Source organism: Rosa chinensis, chromosome 3 (assembly GCF_002994745.2).
Source record: "Rosa chinensis cultivar Old Blush chromosome 3, RchiOBHm-V2, whole genome shotgun sequence".
In the NCBI taxonomy this organism is placed as follows: domain Eukaryota; kingdom Viridiplantae; phylum Streptophyta; class Magnoliopsida; order Rosales; family Rosaceae; genus Rosa; species Rosa chinensis.
In genome coordinates this window covers 24,727,501-24,748,248 of record NC_037090.1, presented here as the reverse complement: position 1 = coordinate 24,748,248, position 20,748 = coordinate 24,727,501, and the positions used below count along the sequence as shown (strand labels likewise).

General features: G+C 37.5%; 1 protein-coding gene across 6 annotated transcripts in view; it reads right to left on the bottom strand.

Moving 5' to 3' along the window:
* Positions 1–10,132: 10,132 nt before the first annotated feature.
* LOC112191442 overlaps positions 10,133–20,748 on the bottom strand; it is a 40,232-nt gene continuing 29,616 nt past the window's right edge. Inside the window, exons 1-8 of one of the 6 annotated variants that reach the window (XM_024330793.2) lie at positions 15,740–16,773; positions 15,424–15,624; positions 15,280–15,330; positions 14,698–14,749; positions 14,566–14,624; positions 14,369–14,414; positions 11,382–11,534; positions 10,133–10,642 (exon numbers count right to left, since the gene is read on the bottom strand). In XM_024330793.2, coding sequence (XP_024186561.1) covers positions 11,392–11,534; positions 14,369–14,414; positions 14,566–14,624; positions 14,698–14,749; positions 15,280–15,330; positions 15,424–15,549 — 477 coding nt within the window. In that variant the 5' untranslated portion in view covers positions 15,550–15,624; positions 15,740–16,773 and the 3' untranslated portion in view covers positions 10,133–10,642; positions 11,382–11,391. Of the gene's footprint in view, positions 10,643–11,243; positions 11,535–11,710; positions 11,843–14,368; positions 14,415–14,565; positions 14,625–14,697; positions 14,750–15,279; positions 15,331–15,423; positions 15,625–15,739; positions 16,777–20,748 lie in introns of those variants that run through there. The other 5 variants (XM_024330794.2, XM_040517305.1, XM_024330797.2 and 2 more) reach the window with 5 other exon arrangements.

The window sequence follows — 20,748 nt, the reverse complement described above, 5'->3', positions numbered from 1 at the left end:
AATTTATGCGGGCCCAAAAAACACAAATCTGATCACCAGTCACTATGCCAACTATACCCTTACCAAGATTAACATCATAACCAGCAAAGAGTAGCGAGAGAGTGTCCATATACACAGTATCACCTAGAAGTGGTGTCACAAGGTCACACCTAACTCCACCACCCTAAAAGACCAGTGAAGCCACCAAACCAATTCAGCAAACCTCCGATCTGGCAAGTTGAACTTGAATTCCACCACCAAACACCGGATGTCGCACACGGAGCAAATCCACCACTCCCCTCACCACAGCGACCAAAGGGATTGTGCCCCCAGTCAACCAGGTCAAAATCGATTCCAAAAATAATGACACACGCAATAAGGAAGAGATAGCCAAGGCTAGTTATGGCGATAACCATTCAATTTGGGAGTTTGGGAATTTTGTCGAGGATGGGAGGCCAACGAGTAAACCCTAACAGAGCACCTACATAAGATTTTTTATTTTTATTTATATTTACAACCATTGATGATTCGAAGGATTTGCCTACGAAAATTCTTTTAGATAAATTATTTTCCTTTGTTTTGATGAATGTTTAGTAACATCATAGTTTATATTGTCATAAACTGTACTTATAATGAAATACTTTTATTTCTGTTTGGTGATATGTCTATTTTATCAAAAACTATATGGGAATAATGTGCTAATTCTTTGTCACTGCTATGTTAAAGCAAATGGAGTAGCTAATTATGCACTCTTTGCTAGTTGGTGCTTGTTAGAATACAAGTCTCCTGTAGAGATTTCTGATATTATTTCGGAAAAAAACTCTAGATGCTTATTGTAATCAGGGGTTAGGCTCAATGTCCCCCCCCCCCTTTGTATTCCACAGTTTCATTAATCAAGGCTTGAGGGCAGCCACACCAGCCCTTTATTCAAAAAAAAAAGAAAAAAGTTTTAATTCTATTCATCTCTCAAGGAGGTTTATATAGTATTACATCCATGCACTCAAAGGAAAGTAATCAATCCTAATATAAGTAAACTATAACACTAATGCTAATTGATACAAAATAAATCTAATTAATACACAAATTAAATTTTAATAAAGTTAATTGATACAGCTGATGTCAACACTCCCCCTTAAGTTGGTGCATAGATATCTCGAACGCACAACTTGTCAAGTGAGCTGTGGAATATCATACCAGAAACAGCTTTTGTCAGAATATCTGCAAGTTGATCTCCAGTCTTCGCATGAGGTACATCAATAATCTCTAATTCCAACTTTTCCTTGATAAAGTGTCTATCCACTTCAACGTGTTTTGTTTTGTCATGTTGAACTGGATTATGTGCAATGTTTATGGCTACCTGGTTGTCACAAAAGAGATTCATAACCTGTTTGGGCTTGACCCCTAAGTCCTTCAGTAAGTTACGTAGCCATAGCAATTCACAAACACCATGGGCCATTCCTCTATACTCTGCTTCCGCACTAGATCTGGCAACTACTTTCTGTTTCTTGCTTCTCCATATAACAAGATTACCTCCCACAAATGTGAAATATACTGCGGTTGATCTTCTAGCAATGATACATCTAGGCCAATCTGCATCAGTGTATCCTGCCACCTCCAAATGGTTATTTTTAGAAAACATGATCCCTTTGCCTGGAGTTAACTTCAAATAGCTAAGAATATGATATACAGCATTCATGTGGTCTTCACTTAGAGCATGCATGAACTGGTTGACCACACTCATAGTGTATGCAATGTCAGGACGAGTGTGAGAGAGATAGATGAGTCTGCCAACTAGTCTTTGATATCTCTCTCGGTTAGTAGGCACTTGATTAGGATATTCTGCTAACTTGTGATTTTGCTCCATAGGTGTATCTACAGGTTTGCAACCCAACATGCCTATTTCAGTGAGTAGGTCTAAGGCATATTTCCTTTTAGATAGGAAAATTCATTCTTCTGATCTGGCCACCTCAATTCCTAGGAAGTACTTCAATCCACCAAGATCTTTCATCTCAAATTCTAATTATAAATAAGCTTCCAACTTCTTCACTTCTTCTTGATCATCTCATGTCATGATCATATCATCCACATAGATAATCAAAGCAGTTATCTTATCATTTCTACGCTTCAAGAAGAGAGTGTGATCTGAATTACTCTGCTTGTAGCCAAATGACTTCATGGACTGTCTGAACCTTCCAAATTAACCATGCTCTGGGAGATTGCTTGAGTCCGTATGGAGACTTCTTTAATCTGCAGACCATTCCTTTCTGTGAAGGTGCAATGAACCCTTGGGGGTAGATCCATGTATACTTCCTCTTTCAGATCTCCAATGCAAGAATGCATTCTTTACATCAAACTACTTTAGGGGCCAATCCAAGTTCGCAGCTAGAGACAGTTGTACACGGATAGTACTAATCTTGGCTACCAGTATAAATGTTTCCTAATAATCAATATCATATGTTTGTGTGTAGCCTTTAGCAAATAACCTTGCTTTGTACCTGTCCAGTGTCCCATCAGCAGCATACTTTAAGGTATAGATCCACATGCACCCTACTGTTTTCTTTCCTTGATGTTTTGGCACTAGCTCCCATGTATCATTCTTCTCCAAAGCTTCCATTTCAACCTTCATTGCCTCAGTCCATTTGGGATCTGCTAATGCTTCCTGCACTTTATTTGGAATGACAATAGTAGATAATTGAAACACAAATGATGCATATGACTCAGACAACCTATAAGTTGACACATAATTACTTATGGGGGTATTTGGCTTTGGCTTTAAGATTTACTCATACTGGGGTTTAGGCTTCCCTTTCGTTGTATGATTTTGCAATTGATATTTAGGGGGCACACTTATTTCAGTGTTGGGTTCTGTTTCAGGGTTAGCCTCTATGATATCATTAGACGCATGATCAAGGATATGCTCACCATTTATAACAATATCTGACTCGAGTTCAGGATTGAGACATACCTCAGGAGCATCCTCATGAGAGATAGGAACCGATGTGGTAGGAATATGGGGGTCTTCAGTTGAATCTAGCAAGACTGACTAAGGTTGATCATCAATTCCTATTCCTAGCGCTTCTAGGTGATCATCATTTCCTGTTATTGGTGCTTCTGGATCCATTTAATGTCTTTCTTGTAGAACAATTCTTTGTTCCACAACAATTTCTGGTGCTTCCAATATTAAAGATGACTACTCTTCTCTAGATGTGCTCTATCTTCCCCTTTAGAGAAGTCTTCGGGGCAAAGAAAAGTTGTTGCTCACAAAATGTTACATCCATGGTAACATTCAACTTCCAGATAGAGGGATTATAGCATTTATATCTTTTCTAGGTAGAACCATATCCCACAAAAATATACTTTTCAGCATAAGCATCCAACTTTGTTCTCTGATTATGAAGAATGTGTCTATAAGCCACACAACCAAAGATCTTGGGTGGGAGGATATGAAGTGGTGGTGAGGTAAAGAATTAGCTAAGAGCTTCAAGTGGTATTTCTGGACATATGTGTGCATCCTCATTTGGTGTTTTAAGAGCTTGTGCAGGTAAGCAATTTAGGAGATAAACGATGCTAAGGATGGCATCACCCCATAAATACTCAGGCATGTGGGCTCCGATTAGCATGGAGCCGGAAACTTGGAGGATATGTTGGTTTTTTCATTCTGCCACACCATTTATTGAGGAGTTAAGGGACATGTGGTCTGGTGGATAATGTCATGGTTGTTTAGGTAATGATGGAGGGCATGGTTCACATATCACCACCATTATCTGTGCGGAAGACTTTGATAGGAGTCTGGAATTAGGTTTGGATCATAGTATGGAAGATTTGAAACACAGAACAAACTTCATTTTTATGCTTCAACAAGTAAACCCAGCACATTCTGGTACAATAATCCACAAATAACAGAAAATACTGCATACTAGAAGGAGTAGCTGGACATGGCCCCCATATGTCTGAGTGGATCAAATCAAATGGCATGACACTGCGAGAATTGCTAATGGGATAGCTAGCACAATGGCTCTTTCCTTAGATGCACGTCTCACATTGGAAATCAGACTCCTTGCATGTTTTGAACAAGGTAGGAAGCAAATGCCTCAGGTAGCTAAATGATGGATGTCCCAATCTCTGGTGCCACAACCATATGTTTTCTGTCTCTTTTTCCGATGAAGTATCCTTCTGAATATGGTGTACTTCACTTGCACGGAGGTCACTAGCATGTGTCATTTCCATGTAGTACAATCCCCCATTCTCAATACCAGGGCCAATAATTTCTCTTGTGAGGATGTTCTAAAAGACACAACACCAAGGATAAAGGATTACACGACAATATAATTTTTTAGTAATTTGATGCACAGACAACAAGTTATTTGACAAAGAGGGGACGACTAAAACTGTATCTAGGGTTATAGTGGGGGTTAAAGATACAGAACCAACACCAGTGATAGGATATGCGTCACTGTTGGCATTAGTGACAGCTGACATACGGGCAGGGGACAATTTTTGGATGACACTAGGATCATGAGTCATATGATCAATTGCACCTGACTCAATTATCCACATATCTTTCCATTTAAAGTTTGAATTTTTCAAATGGTGGCCATGTGTGCCTGAGTGAGCTTGGAAAGCTTAAGCAAATGCGAGATCATGGCAAAAGTACTGATTTACCTCATTCGTCATTGATGATATTTTGGCGAGAGACACATTATCGATACCAAAAAATATATTCCCTGATTTCCCTCACAACCTTTTTGATTGAGCCGCCCTTTCAGGTTTTCAACTCAAGCAATCCTTTTTTTTTCTTGTCCTAATTTTTGCTTAAGCCGCCCTTTTGGGTTTTCAACACAACAGACTATATATATATATATATATATGTGTGTGTGTGTGTGTGTGTGTGTGTGTGTGTGTATATATGTGTATATATATATATATATGTGTGTGTGTGTATATATGTGTATATATATATATGTGTATATATTTTTTCTATTCAAGTTGGGTTGGATTTGGTGGGTCGGGGCACGAATTAGAACTAGGTCAATAGTGTCTGAGGGACGCGCTTCCATCATCGGGGTTGAAAGCCGGAGTTTGATGCAGGTTGAGTCTGGGGTCGTCAGCACTAAATCAAATCTCCCTGTCTGTTGGCGTATGAATGAAGGTCTGGCAGCATGCAACGATGGTCTGGATACAACGACGATTAATGCAGACAACCGTCTAGGTTGCTAATGCGTTGTCAGCGAATCGATTATCAATCCAATATTTATCAACGTTGTCGGGTTCCGATGATTTGGTACCAGTGCTGGTGGTCGAATGCCGGTGATCTGCAGCCTGAACGGTCGTGCCTAGTGCAAGTCTGTGGTCATTGAGGTCCGAGTGCAAGTTCGAGGTCGTTGATTGCTGGAGGCAGTCGATTCTAGTTCTAAGTCGTTGCATTAGGTATGGTTCGAGTCCGATCTTTGTCGGAACCGTGATTTGAGCTCAAGTCCGATCTTATACAGGAATTGAAGCCTGGGTTCGAAAATGATCTCTAGTGTATGGTAGGGGTATTTGGATACGGTTATATTGTATGGTATTGGTTTTACTCTTGGTATTGGTATGGGTATAATCCAGTATTGGTATGGGTAAAGCAAAGAACTTTTAAAACAAAAGGTATGATAGTATTTGGTATTTCGGCAGTGGAATTGGATATGAGAAATTTAGGTCTCAAGAGCGTATTGTTTTGATATCATATTAGAAAGTATAAGGGAATAATGTGTTAATTCTATTCATCTCTCAAGGAGGTTTATATAGTATTACATCCATGTACTCAAAGGAAAGTAATCAATCCTAATATAAGTCAACTACAACACTAATGCTAATTGATACAAAATAAATCTAGGGATTTTGTCCATTTACCCTAATTCTAGGGATTTTTTCCTCACTTACCCCATTAAGTTTTTTTAATTCCCTCTTACCCATAAAGACTCTAATAAAGTCTTCCCTAATACCCAATTATGTTTTTTTTATTTTTATGTTTTGTTTATTTTTGAGACTATTTTACCCTCACCCCTTTATTACATAGAGAGAGAAGCCATAGGAGACTTTGCCGGAGTCCCATCACTGGCCACCAAATTTCAGTCACCAGCCGCCGGATTTCGGCCACCGACCGCCACCCACTGGACTTCTCTAAAAACCTCGTCGGAGGTCCCCAAAGAGGCAAAGAGGTCACCAGAAATCTCAAGGTCGCTAGAAAGGTTTATTGCCCACAAATATACATCTATTGCCCCCCCAATAGACATCTATTGGGGGGCAATAGAGGTTTATGAAACCTCGTCAGAAGTCACCAAAGAAGTTGTCGTAGATCTCATATGGGGCCGGAGAGGTTTATTGCCCCCTGAATAAACCTTTATTGCCCCCCAATAAACCTTCCGGTTATCGAAATGGGAACTAATCTCCCTAAAATTAGAGAAAACAGAACTTTAATTAAAGAAAAAAACGAGGAGATTACATCAATTTAAAACATTTACTACCCACCAATAATTTTTTTCTTTTCTTTTGGGCCTTCTGCCCCCATTTTACCAAAAAAAAAACAGGAAAAACAAATCAAATTTCATATAAGCTTCATACCTACCAATAAAATCATAATCAAAACAATTTATATCTACAAACAATTGCATCTAGTGCCCTAAATCATTGAAATTAGGATTTTAAATGTAGAAAAACACGAAATTTCACCGAAATTAAAGACAATTCAGATCTCAATCAAATCGAAAACACATAATAGAATAGGCGTGAATAATTCAATGCGTTGGAGCAAAAAAAGAAAAGAAAAAAGGTAGTAGATCGTATCGAATCGGAGAGAAAACGGACATTCGGGCTTGACGGACTAGTGTTGACCGGGAGGGGTGCGTTTGGCGACGATGCGACCGACAAAGATGATGAACTCCTTGACATTAGACCTCTGGAAGTAGCCCAAGTGGGAGGTATCGGAGGCGTTGGCCAATATGACCAGGTCGGATCCTTCCGGTTTACATTGACGACCAGTAAGGTCGTGATCTTCGTCGCGGCGAAGGTGGTGATCTGTACCGAATTGTGACTCACAGACGACTATTCTGATCGCGTTCCGGCGATTCAAGACCTTGACTCGTTCACGAAGAGCTTAGAGGAAGAGATTTCCGGCGATAGAGGACGAGCTCCGATCTATGATCCTCCAACTCGATGGCGGAGGACTCTGTTCATGGAGGCAGGGGGGGGGGGAGAGAGAGAGAGAGAGAGAGAGAGAGAGAGAGAGAGAGAGAGAGAGAGAGAGAGAGAGAGAGAGAGAGAGAGAGAGAGAGAGAGAGAGAGAGAGAGAGAGAGTGGCACTGGCATAATTTCTAGATAATCCGAGTCTAAAAGCGACTTTTCGCTTTCAAATTGGGTGAATGGGAATACTAATAAGTTGGTGAGGTGAGTGTGAGTGTTTTAATTAAAATTGGTGCATTGGGTCAAGATCCCATAAATCTAATTGATACACAAATTAAATCATAATAAAGTTAATTGATAAAGCTCATGTCAGCACATTTTACTCTTTGAAACAGTACTTCTAATATTTATTGTCCCATAATATAAGCCTCTAAATGAGATTCGGAAACACATAGCAAGTTGGTCTGGACTTGCAAGCATCAGAAGGGCAAAAATAAGAATAAAGCATTAATGAAGTACTTCCTTTGAAAAAAAAAAACAACACAAATAAAAAACATCAATTGATAGCATGTTTGTTAGAGCTTCTACTGTAACATTAATATCTTGTATAAAAAGACATTTACAACTTGGTAAAAAAAATACACATTCACAAATTTTCCAGCTCAGTGATGTTGAAGGCATTAGGACATCCCGATATTTCTTTCCGCATTAAAATTTAATGAATTACCTTAACTAAAATATAAACAAGTGCATTCAAAATATCGAAGCATAGATGTGTGTGAAATGTGAAGATAGCAAATGAGAAACTTAGCAAATTTTTGAAGAAAGAATTCAAAGGTAAAATCTGTCTGAAATTACTTTATTTTACCCAAGGTGAAGTCTTTTTTCTACCAACGAAATACGTAGGTACCTGCGAGCCAAACTTCAATAGTCTAGAATGATAACTAATTTTTTTTAATCTAAATTGTAAAATAGACAAAAAAGAAAGAAAACTATTGTTCAAAATTTATCATATGCATGTAGAATTGATAGTTAGTATAAGATGAAGCACAAGATAATAATATACATATTCGAAAACTGGAAAACAAAATAAATTGATGAATAGTTAAACATGGAGTCTGAAATTCTCAACACCGCTACAAAAAAAAAAACGTCGAAGGAATTGTGATAATATGATCAATGTCCCATATGCTTTGTAATTGTAAACTTCATAGAAGAAATTGTGCAAAATAAAATTGAAGGAGACGAGGGGTGCCTCGTTTTACATGAAGAGGAAAACAAAAACAAAAACAAAAAAAACACCGAAGTGACAGAGTTAACGTCAGTCCAACTATGAAAAGGGTCCACAAGTAAATGCAAAATCTAAGGGGGCATGTGATGAGGAAGATGATGTTAGAAGGCATAATAAAGACATTGAACAGAGAAGTGAACGAGTACAGACATTATAAGCAAGGACCACTTCCACATCCTTCCCTTCCCTCTTTCTAAATCTGCTTCTCTCTCAGGTTTAGGCTCACGCTAAGGCCTCAGGCTCAGGCTTAGACTTGGCTCTCCTGTATTTATCATCAGATTTAGAGAGATAGCGAGCAGTGGAATTTTAAAAAACATCAGCCCACACCTCTATAAAGTTTGTAAACGAGGTAGCAGTTTATACGGCACTTTAACCCTACCCCCCCTTTTTTAGTTTCTACTTTTTTCCTGCCACAAATTATACTTTTGGTCCCCCTAGTTTAAGTCGTTTAGGTTAGTTTTACTTGCAGCTTCCTTCTTTTTACACCTTACTTTCAGCATCTCCCCCACCTTCTCGTCTCCACCACCTCAACTACTGCCCATTTTCCGGCTGGATGTTTTGGCGACATTGACAGAAATAATGTCAACAATAAATATTTCCGTGACTTAGTGTCGATTCCAGAGGTTGAAGTGTCATGCTAAGGAACCTGAGGCTGAAATTACAAAGGTTGAAGAGGCTACTCCTATGGTTGAGGTGTTGACTCCAGATGAGGGGGTGGAGGGAATATGATTTCTTTTTCATGAAGATTAGTTGGTCTGTTGACTATTTATCTACCTCGGAGTTTCTAGGTTTTTATTTTGAATTTTGTGCATATTTTAAAAGATTGACGTACTTGAAGTATTGTTGGTTCTTATTTTACCTCTAGACTAGGATATTAGGATACTCTGTAATAATGACTTTCTGATGACCATTTAGTACTACTTAATGAAATGAATTGAGATGACTTTTTGGATTAAAAAAAAAAAAAGTGTCAATTTTTAGATATACAAATGATTATTAGTTCCTCATAATTATTATATAATTTTGGTAACATCCTAACAGCACTGGTTTCTCAAGTGAAACATGTACGGAAGCAAATATTCTATGCGTCCTCTTTGGGTCGTCAGCAGAGCCGTTTCTTCCTCCTTAACTGCCAAATCAAGATCTCATCCTCGTTGCTGCTAGGTCTAAATCTTTTCTTCAAGCTTAAATCACTACAGTGAATAGGCTTGAGTTATGGATAAAAACCCCTATTTGACTCTTCGACTTCAACTCAGATAGATAATTTTACAGCTTAGTTGTATATCAATGGTAAAGATTAGCATTTGCAATAAATGCCAGACAGGGTTTTAGAGCAAGTGGTCAGATCAGCCCATTAGTACTGTTTTGTGCCCACTCCATATTTATCGTTTTCTTTTTCGTAACTTTCCTACCAAGAAATTCTGCCATCCTGTTGCAAACAAGCTACTGAGGTAACCCTAGAATGCATTAATGTATTAACACATTAACTGTAATTTTCTTGAGGCAGCTCAGCTCTGAGCAGTAATACATAAGCTTCATGTAGTCGTAGACTCACATTATGGAGCTGTCTATCATTGCATGAAGTAAATCTACCATTACATAAAATAGATCTTCCATCAATGCATCGATACAAACAGGTACATTACCAAAACTCATTGGTATACAGCTCTAGAATGACACTAGTGTTGCCTCTTTTAAATCAAACAGTAAAAAAAAAGGCATTGATTCTAGCAAGATCAATCTCATTACCAAAACTCGCACTTTGTGTACGGTCATTGCAAGAATTGAACAACCACCATAGGGAACAGTTAATTTTCAGTCCATTACAAATTTCTAGGATACTGATACCTAGCTAAACCTAACACCAGGCACCACAGCACCAGCAACTCTGTTTTTGGTTACAGCCTGATCACCTGGTTAACCTCCCTCAGTCAATAATTCATCCTACCGCACAAAAGCTATCAACTGCCTACTGTACCAGTAAGTAATCCTCCTCATACATTTTTGAGGTCCCCCATTGTTGAAGTAACTCGATCTACTCATGCCTGCTTCCAGGTTTTAACTCTTCTGCTTTATGTTTTATGATGCCCACTGATCAGAACTGAACGCTGTCTGCAAGGACAACATATGTAAATTTGTGGCTTGAATAAGACTACTTTATGATGCCTCAACAACTTCAAAGGTGGGCCTGCTTTGCTACATATAGGAACTTCTAATCTGCAATTCAGAACGGTATTTGAACAAAATCCTCAGAATCATAATTCACTTGCTCTCCATTTGGATGCTCTTGACTTCGAAGAAAAGGATTTGCAGTTGACAAGAAGCCTAAATATGTGAAAAGAACTATAGTTTTCTAGATAGAAATCCAAATATGAACAATATATGCAGGCTTCACATGAAACTCATTTGTTTTCTTCTCTCTTCTATTTCAAAACTTGACTTACAGCAGTTGTAATAGTCTATACAATCAATTTAAGCCTCATAATGTCAACTAAATCCCTCGGTTTGGAACCATTCCTTCTAAATCAGCTATCAAGCAAAGTCACAATCAACAGTAATCAACACAAGATAGATCTGTCTCTCAGATCTACAGTTGATTTCCTCTGCTAATAGCCAATTGTGGTCCTGGCCTATATACATTTTTCTTTCTTTTCTGTTATAAATTGACCTTGAATTCCTAAATCACATTACACTGTCACTGTCACAATCAATGGGTATCGCACACTTGCAATTCTTCATGATGAGATTATGTCGTGTGTGTACAATTTCTCCAGTCAATTTTCACATTATCAGACAAAATAATGAAAACTGCAGGCAATAGGGTAAAATCATCTGGAGATACTATTATTATTGATCAAAATAGTGTTATTTAAAAAGATCTATTGGAACAAGTGCTGAAGAATAGTAATCATATATAACATCAGTTACAAAATTGTAGTAGCTTTAATATGTGCACCTGCAAGAAATCATCCGAGTCTTTCTTGCTGAGAGCGGGAAGTATGAATCTCTTCAATATGTCGAGTAAGAAGCGAAATCCCGTAATGTGAGGCACTCGAGGTGGCATAATACGAAGTCACCGTGAGTTGAGCAAACTTTGGAAGTGCATAACCTACAAAACTCCATATAAAGTTATTAACAGCAAGTTCAACAAATATGCTCCCATAACTGAAGACTAAATCCTCATTGGATACAAAACCCAGAAAGCAACTGGCACACACTCCAGGGTCATCCAATCAAATCAAATATGAGGCCGGATAAAAATTGCAAATTCAGTTTGTAACGAACCAGTCCTGAAAGTCTTTATCGGGTCTAAAGCATCCTAACTGGCCCGAATCCTTATCAAACTACAATTCAGTATTCCACCATAAAAATACATATATGTAACAAACAAATTCTCCAAAGTACCCAACCAGGGATCTGCAAACATGAAATAAATGAGGGATGAGCAAAAACAAGCCCAGTGAGTGACTCAAAACACAAGATTTATTTTAAATCCAACAAACTACCACCGAAAGCTCAAAAATTAATGCTGGGAATGTCCCCGTAAAGCGGTTAACTAAATATCAAATGGGAATGCCACCGCAAACCTATTTATTAAATACATATGGGAATGTCACTGTCAAAGCTATTTAGCTAAACCGGGTGACCATGCCGCTAATCATGGTCACCCTCATAAACTCATAATAGTCACTAAACATGGTCACATCATAATAGTAATCTGCACATTGCGAGCACTACTCTCCTAGTGGCTACAGGATTCTTAAAAAGTATATAGTTTTACTGCTCCCACAACGACAAATTGAATCCTAAAGAAGAATCTGTACCACCACAAACTCACCGAAATCAGATCACTAATCATGCACTCAATTTTCATACTGACTACTTTAATAACCAAAATCACAGTACTTCAAACTCATACTATTAATTCAAATATGGTCACATGGTGTTATTAAAATAAAATCAACAAGGAAAAATATAATGAAAACACAATTTCATAATATAAAAGCCAGTCACCTCAGGTCTTTAAGCAGATTCAAAACAAAACCATTTTGTAAAACTAGAGAAGCTCAGTTAGTCCCTTCACCACCTGTCTAGAGATCTTCCTCTAAAACCTTGTTACAGTACCCAACTTCAAGCAAACCTTCTTTGTCAGATCTCACATTAGAACAGAGCCAACCAAAAACCAAGTTCTTCTTTTTAATCTCATCACTCTCCTGACCAGTACAACCAAACCGAAATTGGAACCACCATTGACCAAAGCTAGTTGATAGTTCAAATCACAACACCAACACTAAACAAATCTATTGACCATCACAACCATCTCTCTGTTAGAAGCAAGCTCCTTTTTCTTGTTTCTGACCTTCTCTCTATTAGAAGCAAGCCCCTCCAAAAGAAAACCCCGTCTTCATTTTTTTCTTTCATCTTCCTGTTTCTTCTTTCTTTCTTTTTTTCCTTCTCTTCCTCTCATCTTCCCTCTGTTCTCTTTTTCTTCTTTCTAAACAAATCCGATATGCTATATTACATAGTTACAATTAATTAAGTAAATCATTGAATACTGTACTTTAAGGCCCTAAAGCCCACTCTAAGTGATTAAGTTCTGATGGGTGGCTTAGTCAGTGACAAGTTCCCCATTAAAAATCATAGAAAGAAGAAGACTTGCATACCCCAATACAAGGTGAACTTCAAACCATTTAGCTTTCCCATGTCTTAGAGAAGGAAGTATGGCCATGAAATTATTTGAACAAAGATGGCCCTACCAATGGCCCCTGACGTGTAATAAGAAGAGGATCAATGGACCATATATCGTTCTAAAGCCCATAACCAAATGGTCCATTGTCAAAATTTTATCACATGAACCTTTTGAGACAGAAGGCTAATTTCAGTGGTTTTATACTGTCAGGAAGTAATTTTAGCATGCAATCACAAAGCCAAGAATTTATCATAGTGGTTTGAATATATAAGATTATAACAACTTATTTAACATTAGACAATAAAAAGACTGGTTTACAAAATGTAACAATTAATTCACACAATTGAAAATTACACAATGCAAAGACAAATTTCACAGTAAATAAAAAGCTCTCATGTTGCTATCCTGGTATGGTTATAAGGAGTGTGTAGCAACTCCATACAGTATTTTAAATAATAATTAACATTCAATCACAGCACACCAATACATTGGTGACAGGTTTTGTTCTTGATCTATATTTATAAGAACTTATAGCAGCCTGTCACTAATCATCACCAGTTTCAAAAGGCAAGGGAAGTAGCTGAGGTAGAAGCTAAGGGTTCAATCTTTAAGCCATTCTATGGTATAAAACTGAATGGAAATCTCAGTGGGGTCAATTGTACCATGAGCACGCCATATGTTAAGCATAATAGCATGGGAAAATGTAATCCATGATATCTATATGCCCAAGTAACAATGAACATTAAGAAAGGACTCTTGCAATTCAGTCTTTATTATGCATCTTTACTGCAGAAACTTCAATTATAGCAGAGGGTAATGCTGACACTACTAATAGTTACAAAATAGAAAGAGAATTCTGATGGTGAACAGTAAAATATAGCGTGGCATCCATACGATGTCAAGCCCGCAGCCATGCATCTGGCACAAAATATATCATCATATATTCACTGAATAACTCATAAATCCAAGATGCCTAAGTTAAGATATGAGTGCGCAAACTGCACTGAACCTAAAAAGATTGAAAACGATATTCAACTCAGATATGGAGGAAAAGATATTACATGTCCATTAGTCTAAAAAAAACATTGGTACAATCAATCAAGTCAAGTAGCTAATCAGTGCATGGTTGCTAAATGGCAACAATTTGACTAAGAAAAAAAGAGCAATAGCAGAGGGAAATGTGAAGAGCATTTATAACAATCCAAAACTAATTCAGAGTACTTTAACCCATGGAGAAAGGGCAAGGTTCATACCTCCAAATGCAGCACTGGCACCCGAAAAGAGTAGCAGAGGAGGAAGCTGCAATTAAAGTAAAGTAAAGTTATAAAAAAAAAAACTGTTTGTGTTCACATACTAATGTAACACTCTCATGGCGAATCAAAATATGTCAGTGTGCATTGTAGGTTATGGAAACTGGGATGCCAAAAGAAAAGAAGCATATGAGATCTACCCCAACTAAGAAAGGAAGCCACTTTGGTCCTTTTAAGCGATTCTGAAGGTACGGGATCCCTGCAATCAAGTAGCACTAAGAAAACTGGAAATATAAGCACATAGTTTTTGAAGACAGAGGACAAATCTATACCTGTATTGAAGCCATGAATTGCACTAAGCATTCCACCAATACCTGAGCCAGCCTACGCAAACAGTAAGTATTAAAAAGGTTCAATTATCAGCAGAAAGTAGTTAGCTATATAACCAAGTTTTGGTAGGATGGTCACAACTCATAAATATTACCTTCGAACCCCATACTCCATACATATAGACTAGAAACCCCAAAACACAACTGCTTTTCGGTTCTACTTCTATGTGATGATCGTTCATGTATTTGGCGAATGGGTGCATTGTTACAAGAATAGATACAGTATACATATAATATTAGAGGACTCCATAGCTAGTACCAAGTATACAATTACAAGTTGGGAGCATAGTTAAGATCTTGGAGTTCATTACTTGAGTGATGTTCATATTTAATGTTCAGAACTCAATGCTGTACATTAGTTAAAAAGTGTTTTAATCCATCTCCTATATCAAACCCATGAAAATTCATAATCAAAAGCAACTGCCAATTCCTCGTTGGAAAAAAAATAATAATAATAAGAAATGAATGGTGAACTGACTCTACACAAGATGATACAAACTAGTAGATAAAAAGAAAGAAACTTACAACAGCAGTGGCGTCATGAAGAACAGGAGTGATAGTCCATTCACCCTTTCCCTGGAGAATTAACACACACAAAAAACTCAGTTTCGATCAACAACATCAGAGAATCAAATCGTTAAACAATTAATCTGGGTTCTCCGACGGTACCGAATCATGGTCAAGGAGAGAGAGACAGCGCGGGCAGCGAGGGGTGCCGAGGCCTGGTTTCATGGTAGGATCATGATGCAGATTCCCACTCCTTAGCTTCTGTTCATACACCTCTCTCGTCCCCATTCTCACTCATGCACAAAACCCAAAAGAACTGCAGAGGGTTTTTTGAGGTTATCGACCATACGAGAGAACCTTGCGCTTGAAAATCAAAGACCCAAAATCAAAATGAAAACCAGAAACACCAAACGAGTACCGAATGAAAGAAAGAAGGGACACTAATTTAACTGACAAGTTCGTGAAGAGGAACACATACCTCAAATTGGACAACTGAGTTCGATAATATTTTCGAATGAAGATCTTTCTCTCTAACCCAAGTCCAACCAAAGATATTTGAGAAGCCACATCTCTTATAAGAGAGGAAAAATCGACTTAATCGACGGCATTGGGCCTTTACTGCTGTCTGCAAGAAAATGGGCTCTGTGGGCTTGTCCGGAAGGGGAATACTTACACTCCAACCAATTAGTTAAAATAAATTTATTTCATTATTATTATAAAATATTTAATTAAAACGCTAAATCACAATCTCTTTCCTTCTCTCCATCTTCTTCTTCTTCTTCTTCTACTTCTCTTCATTTTTTGCTACTTTTTTTAGGCTATTATAAAAAATCTAAGCAACTATATCAACAATTTAGAACATATCTAAGCAACCATATCAACATATCCAATTAGCCATAGTAGCCATATCAACATGATTGACAAATCCAAGCAACCGCAAGGAGCCCCATATTCCAACATAGCAAACACAATCGCGGCCTCAACACCGCTATACTACTATGTTAGGAGAGGTTAGGGCTTAGTCTTATCGGATCTGCTTCAATCTAATTCGTATTTAATCTTTGGTTTTCCATGAATGATTCATGAAAATTTGGGTATGGGAAAATTTTTCAAACAGTAGTACATGAACTATACGCCATTATCAAATAAGGTTTTTATATTTTCAGAACTGCAACATAAATACATGGATTATTGATCCCGACCCATTTTCATGGTTTGTCAAGTCAAAGATTTTCATAGAAATGGTGAGAAAAGTAGAATAGTTCAGGATAAACAACGCGAACCCGGCGATAGTGGCGTCGCCGCCGTTGGATAAAAAAATATGGCTCTTTGGGTCGTCAATCGAGAGGTCGAGATTGAGGGTCTTGACTATGCGTTGGTAGAACTGGTTGGAGCTATGAGAGTCGTTCGGGAAAGAGGCGGAGGAGACTTCGAGGACAAAGATGGTGAAGGACTTGAAGGGAGGGAGGTGAAGAGAGTGGAGGCGAGGGAGGCTTCGGTGGCGTTGGAAGATAAGCACAAAGTGAGGGAGATGAAAGAGTTTGACTCCAAGCCAAACTGCAAAAATACAATTGTACCCTTCATTTATTTGATAATGGCATGAGCTTTAACGGGTTTGTTAGGTCAAGGATTTTCATGGTTTGATCTTAATCTCTCACTATTGGATGATTAGTGGATTGTGAAACAGAAAGAGAAAGAAGTCAAAGATGGTTGATGAGAGAGAGAGAGAGAGAGAGAGAGAGAGAGAGAATTTTTATCACTAAAAATACGAAACGGAAAACATAAAAACTAACGAAGCAATTAACGGTCTGTATCGAAAATGGGTCGGATCCATAGTCCATGTATTTATGTTGCAGTTCTTGAAATATAAATACCTTATTTAACAATGGCGAATAGTTCATGTACTGTTTGAAAATTTTTCCCTTTGGGTATTGTAGGAAGAAATAGAGACGTGAAGGATTCATGAAGTGTTGCGCATGTATTTTAAATGCAATGCATACTTCTACACCCTTAAATTAAGCTAATCATGTAGGTAATTATCAACACTAATCCACTTTTTTTGTCAATATAGGTGTTTCAAGTATTGGAGTGGAAACAAAGTGACTTGGAGCCAATTTTAGCATTTTAATGATTTCGGAGAAAATAACGAAAAGTCAACCGGTAACAGTGGCAAAGTCAAAACTTGTAATAAGAGGGGTCAAAAATACGGTCTCAACTTTCAAGTTATGGTTTACATTTAAGTGAAAAGTTTACACTCAATAAAGAAATAAAGAAAAAAGTGTAAATCTTAATTTTCTTACAAATGTGACTTAAATCTATAGGACATGAAGGTTTTACTCAAAAACTAGAAGAAAAAATTTTCATGAAAAGTGAAAGAAATAGGAAGAGTTAGAGGGGTCAACAAGGGCTTTACAAGCAAAGTTAATCAAAATATATAAGAAATCGATGAAAGAAAAGCTAAGGTCAAGGAAACAATTAACCCTCCTCGACCCTAGGTAGCTACGCCCTTGACCGGCAGTCAACCCCACTCATAAGGAGTTTAAAGTCCTAATAGGAGTCCCTTTTAATAAAATAAAGTTGAAAAAAAGGAAAGGCACAAACAAATAGAAAAAAAAGGTGAAATTAGAGCTTTTCTGGGAAAATTTCAGCAAGTTGCTAGATTCCGACCGATTACTATCATAATTAGTAAAAAATGGGATGTGTATAGTACGCGAAAAATATGTACGTGTATTATTCAGACATTTTATCCTATATTTCGTTGAAACGTTAGGCAAAATATTTTTAATTAATTAAATAATTAAAAATTTTAATTTAAAATATTAATTTATATTCATTTTTGTTCAATAATATGTGTAAAATACGGGAAAAAATGTAAAATCGTGTATAGTACGTGTATAATAATTTTGGCTTCAAATGTGAGGGAAATTTAACAGGTCATTTTCAAAAATACGAAATTTTTTAAAAAAAAAACATAGATACGTATTTTATTCGCGTATAATATAAAAAATTACTAACTAGGATCACTACCACTTTTCAGCTACTAGGGTGGCTGCTAAGAGCAAGCACCAATCAGCCAATTGGTTGATTTAGGGGTCATCATTTGGCCCTGCGGGCCTAAAAGCCCATGGGCGCCCGCCCGGCCCGCAGCAAAGCTCATCTCGGCCCTGCCCATTGGGCACGAGGCAGGCCTAGGGCGGAGGGTTCAAAGCCTGGCCCCAGGCCAGGCCCGCGGCTCGGCCCGTTATATGCCTATTAAAGCCCACCCGGCCCGGCCTTATAAGCCCGCCCGAAAACCCATTCAATTTTTGTATTAATATATTTTTATGTAGTTATATTGAACTAGTTATTGCATTAGGCCATATGTTTTTTTAATTTTGTATTTTATTTTGTTCAATCATTAACATATCATCATTTTTTCATAGCTTTTTGTATTTTTTTAACAAAATAATATGGCATATAAATATAATGGGCTCGGCCCTCGGCCTTGATTTTTAAGAGAAGCCCGGTCCTGCCCGGCCCGAAAAATAAAAAAAATATGTTTTGGCCCTGCTCGAACCCATTAATTTTGGGCAGGGCTGCCCATTGACGACCCCCCGGGAGACCAAGCACAATTAATCATTGCAGCGTTTATTAATTGCCTGACCAATTAGTGGGACCCTCGTGGGGACCACCTGCCCAAGCATTTCATTGACCGTTCTTGCTCTACAATTTTTGCTTGTTGGCAAATTTTGAAATTCCCGTATTTTGCAACTGCTCTTTGATTTCAGCTGTTGGATTGAGATCCAACGGCTGTAGTGAAATACCAACGGTAACCTCTTGCTTTTTTTTTTCCCTATTTTTAACTAAAAAATTAATTCCAAAGATAAAAAAAAAATCTGAAAATTACTTTCAAAAATTCTATAAATACTCATTCTCTCTCCTTCATTTCTCACACCAAAATTTTTGAAAATTTTATCTCTCCATCTTCTTCATGCATCAACTTATTCTTCATTTCTTTCAATTTTCATCCAATGATGGGGATAGAATTTCTTTTTTTAAAATTAATAGTGTATGATTAATCTCATTATCGACTATTTAATTAATCATATTGTAAGCTTAACATTATTCTAAATTAATGAATTATTCAAACTTGAAGAGTGTATAATAGATTGGTAGGCAAATCCTTTCATTGGTGCACTGTGTAAGCTAGAGGTAATTGCTAATTTTTGATGAATAGTGAATTCATACTTTCATAGTACCAATTTGATTAGCAAATCAGCAAGTGCCCTTAAATCATGGGTGCATTTGCTCTAAGGTGGCACATGCATATTCAAGGGATAATGCACATGTGTGTAGAAGATATCTTATGTAATGGTGGGGTGCAGGGCCGGCCCTGAGGGCTGCCACCTGAGGCGGCCGTCTCAGGCCACCGATCTCCAGCGGGCCTCCGACCATTTTCTTTTTACATATAAATATAGATTTCTAAATCAATTATATATTTTTTGTGTTACACTTGCACAACTTATGGTCCTAGTTCAGTGGTAGGGGATCCATGTAGGCTTCTTTATGAAGCACCCACCCAAGTTCGAGTCATTTTTTGTTCAATGTTTTTTGCCTTTTTATTATTATTTTTACTAGTTCAGTTTGCCCCTCTTCTTCTTATTCTTTTTTCCTGTTTTCTTTTGGTATAAACACCTTTAGTTTTTTTTTTTTTTTCATTGTTACGATTGTCTATTGGTTTAATTTATTATTCCCGTTATAATTTGAGTAAACAATATAAAGGTAAGAAATTACTACATGAAAAATATATTTTGATTAAACAAAATGAGACTACAATTATTCGCCTCAGGCCTCCAAAATGTCAGGACCGGCCCTGGTGGGGTGAGAAGGATGAGAAGTAGGAGGTCCCCTTTGACCCTTATCACCATTTTTGACCAATCTCCTACTTCTCACCCCACCATTACTGACTCCACATCAATTACTCTCCCTATTTCCTATCCTATCATCTCATCCAAGTCTAATCCCATACGCCACAACTCTCCAAGTCATTTAATGAATTTTCAAGTCTCCAATCCTCTTATCTCTTTCTCCCAATCCTACACATTCTCACACCATACCGAACTTTAAGAATCAAATTTTTAGACCTGTCACCCACCCAATTTCGGCCTCCCATCCTCACCATTAATTTTTCTCTTCTTAGAGATCCATCCTTCATTCTTTATCACATATAAGGTCTTTTACAACCCCAAACTCACGTTCACCACCATTCAAAATTAGTCTTCTTCTTATTCACCCAAAAAAAAAAATTAGTCTTTTCATTCACCACCATTCTAGAACAAGCTGAAAAGGCCTTGAAATATAACTCCACGGTGCAGCATTTTGGGTTTGATTGAATGCTTCCCCTTCATTTACGGAACAATGATGTATATCATGTTCTTGCTTACAATGTAACTTTTGAGGAGTCTTAGAACAAAGAAATATTTTTTGAACAAATAGATAATTGAATCT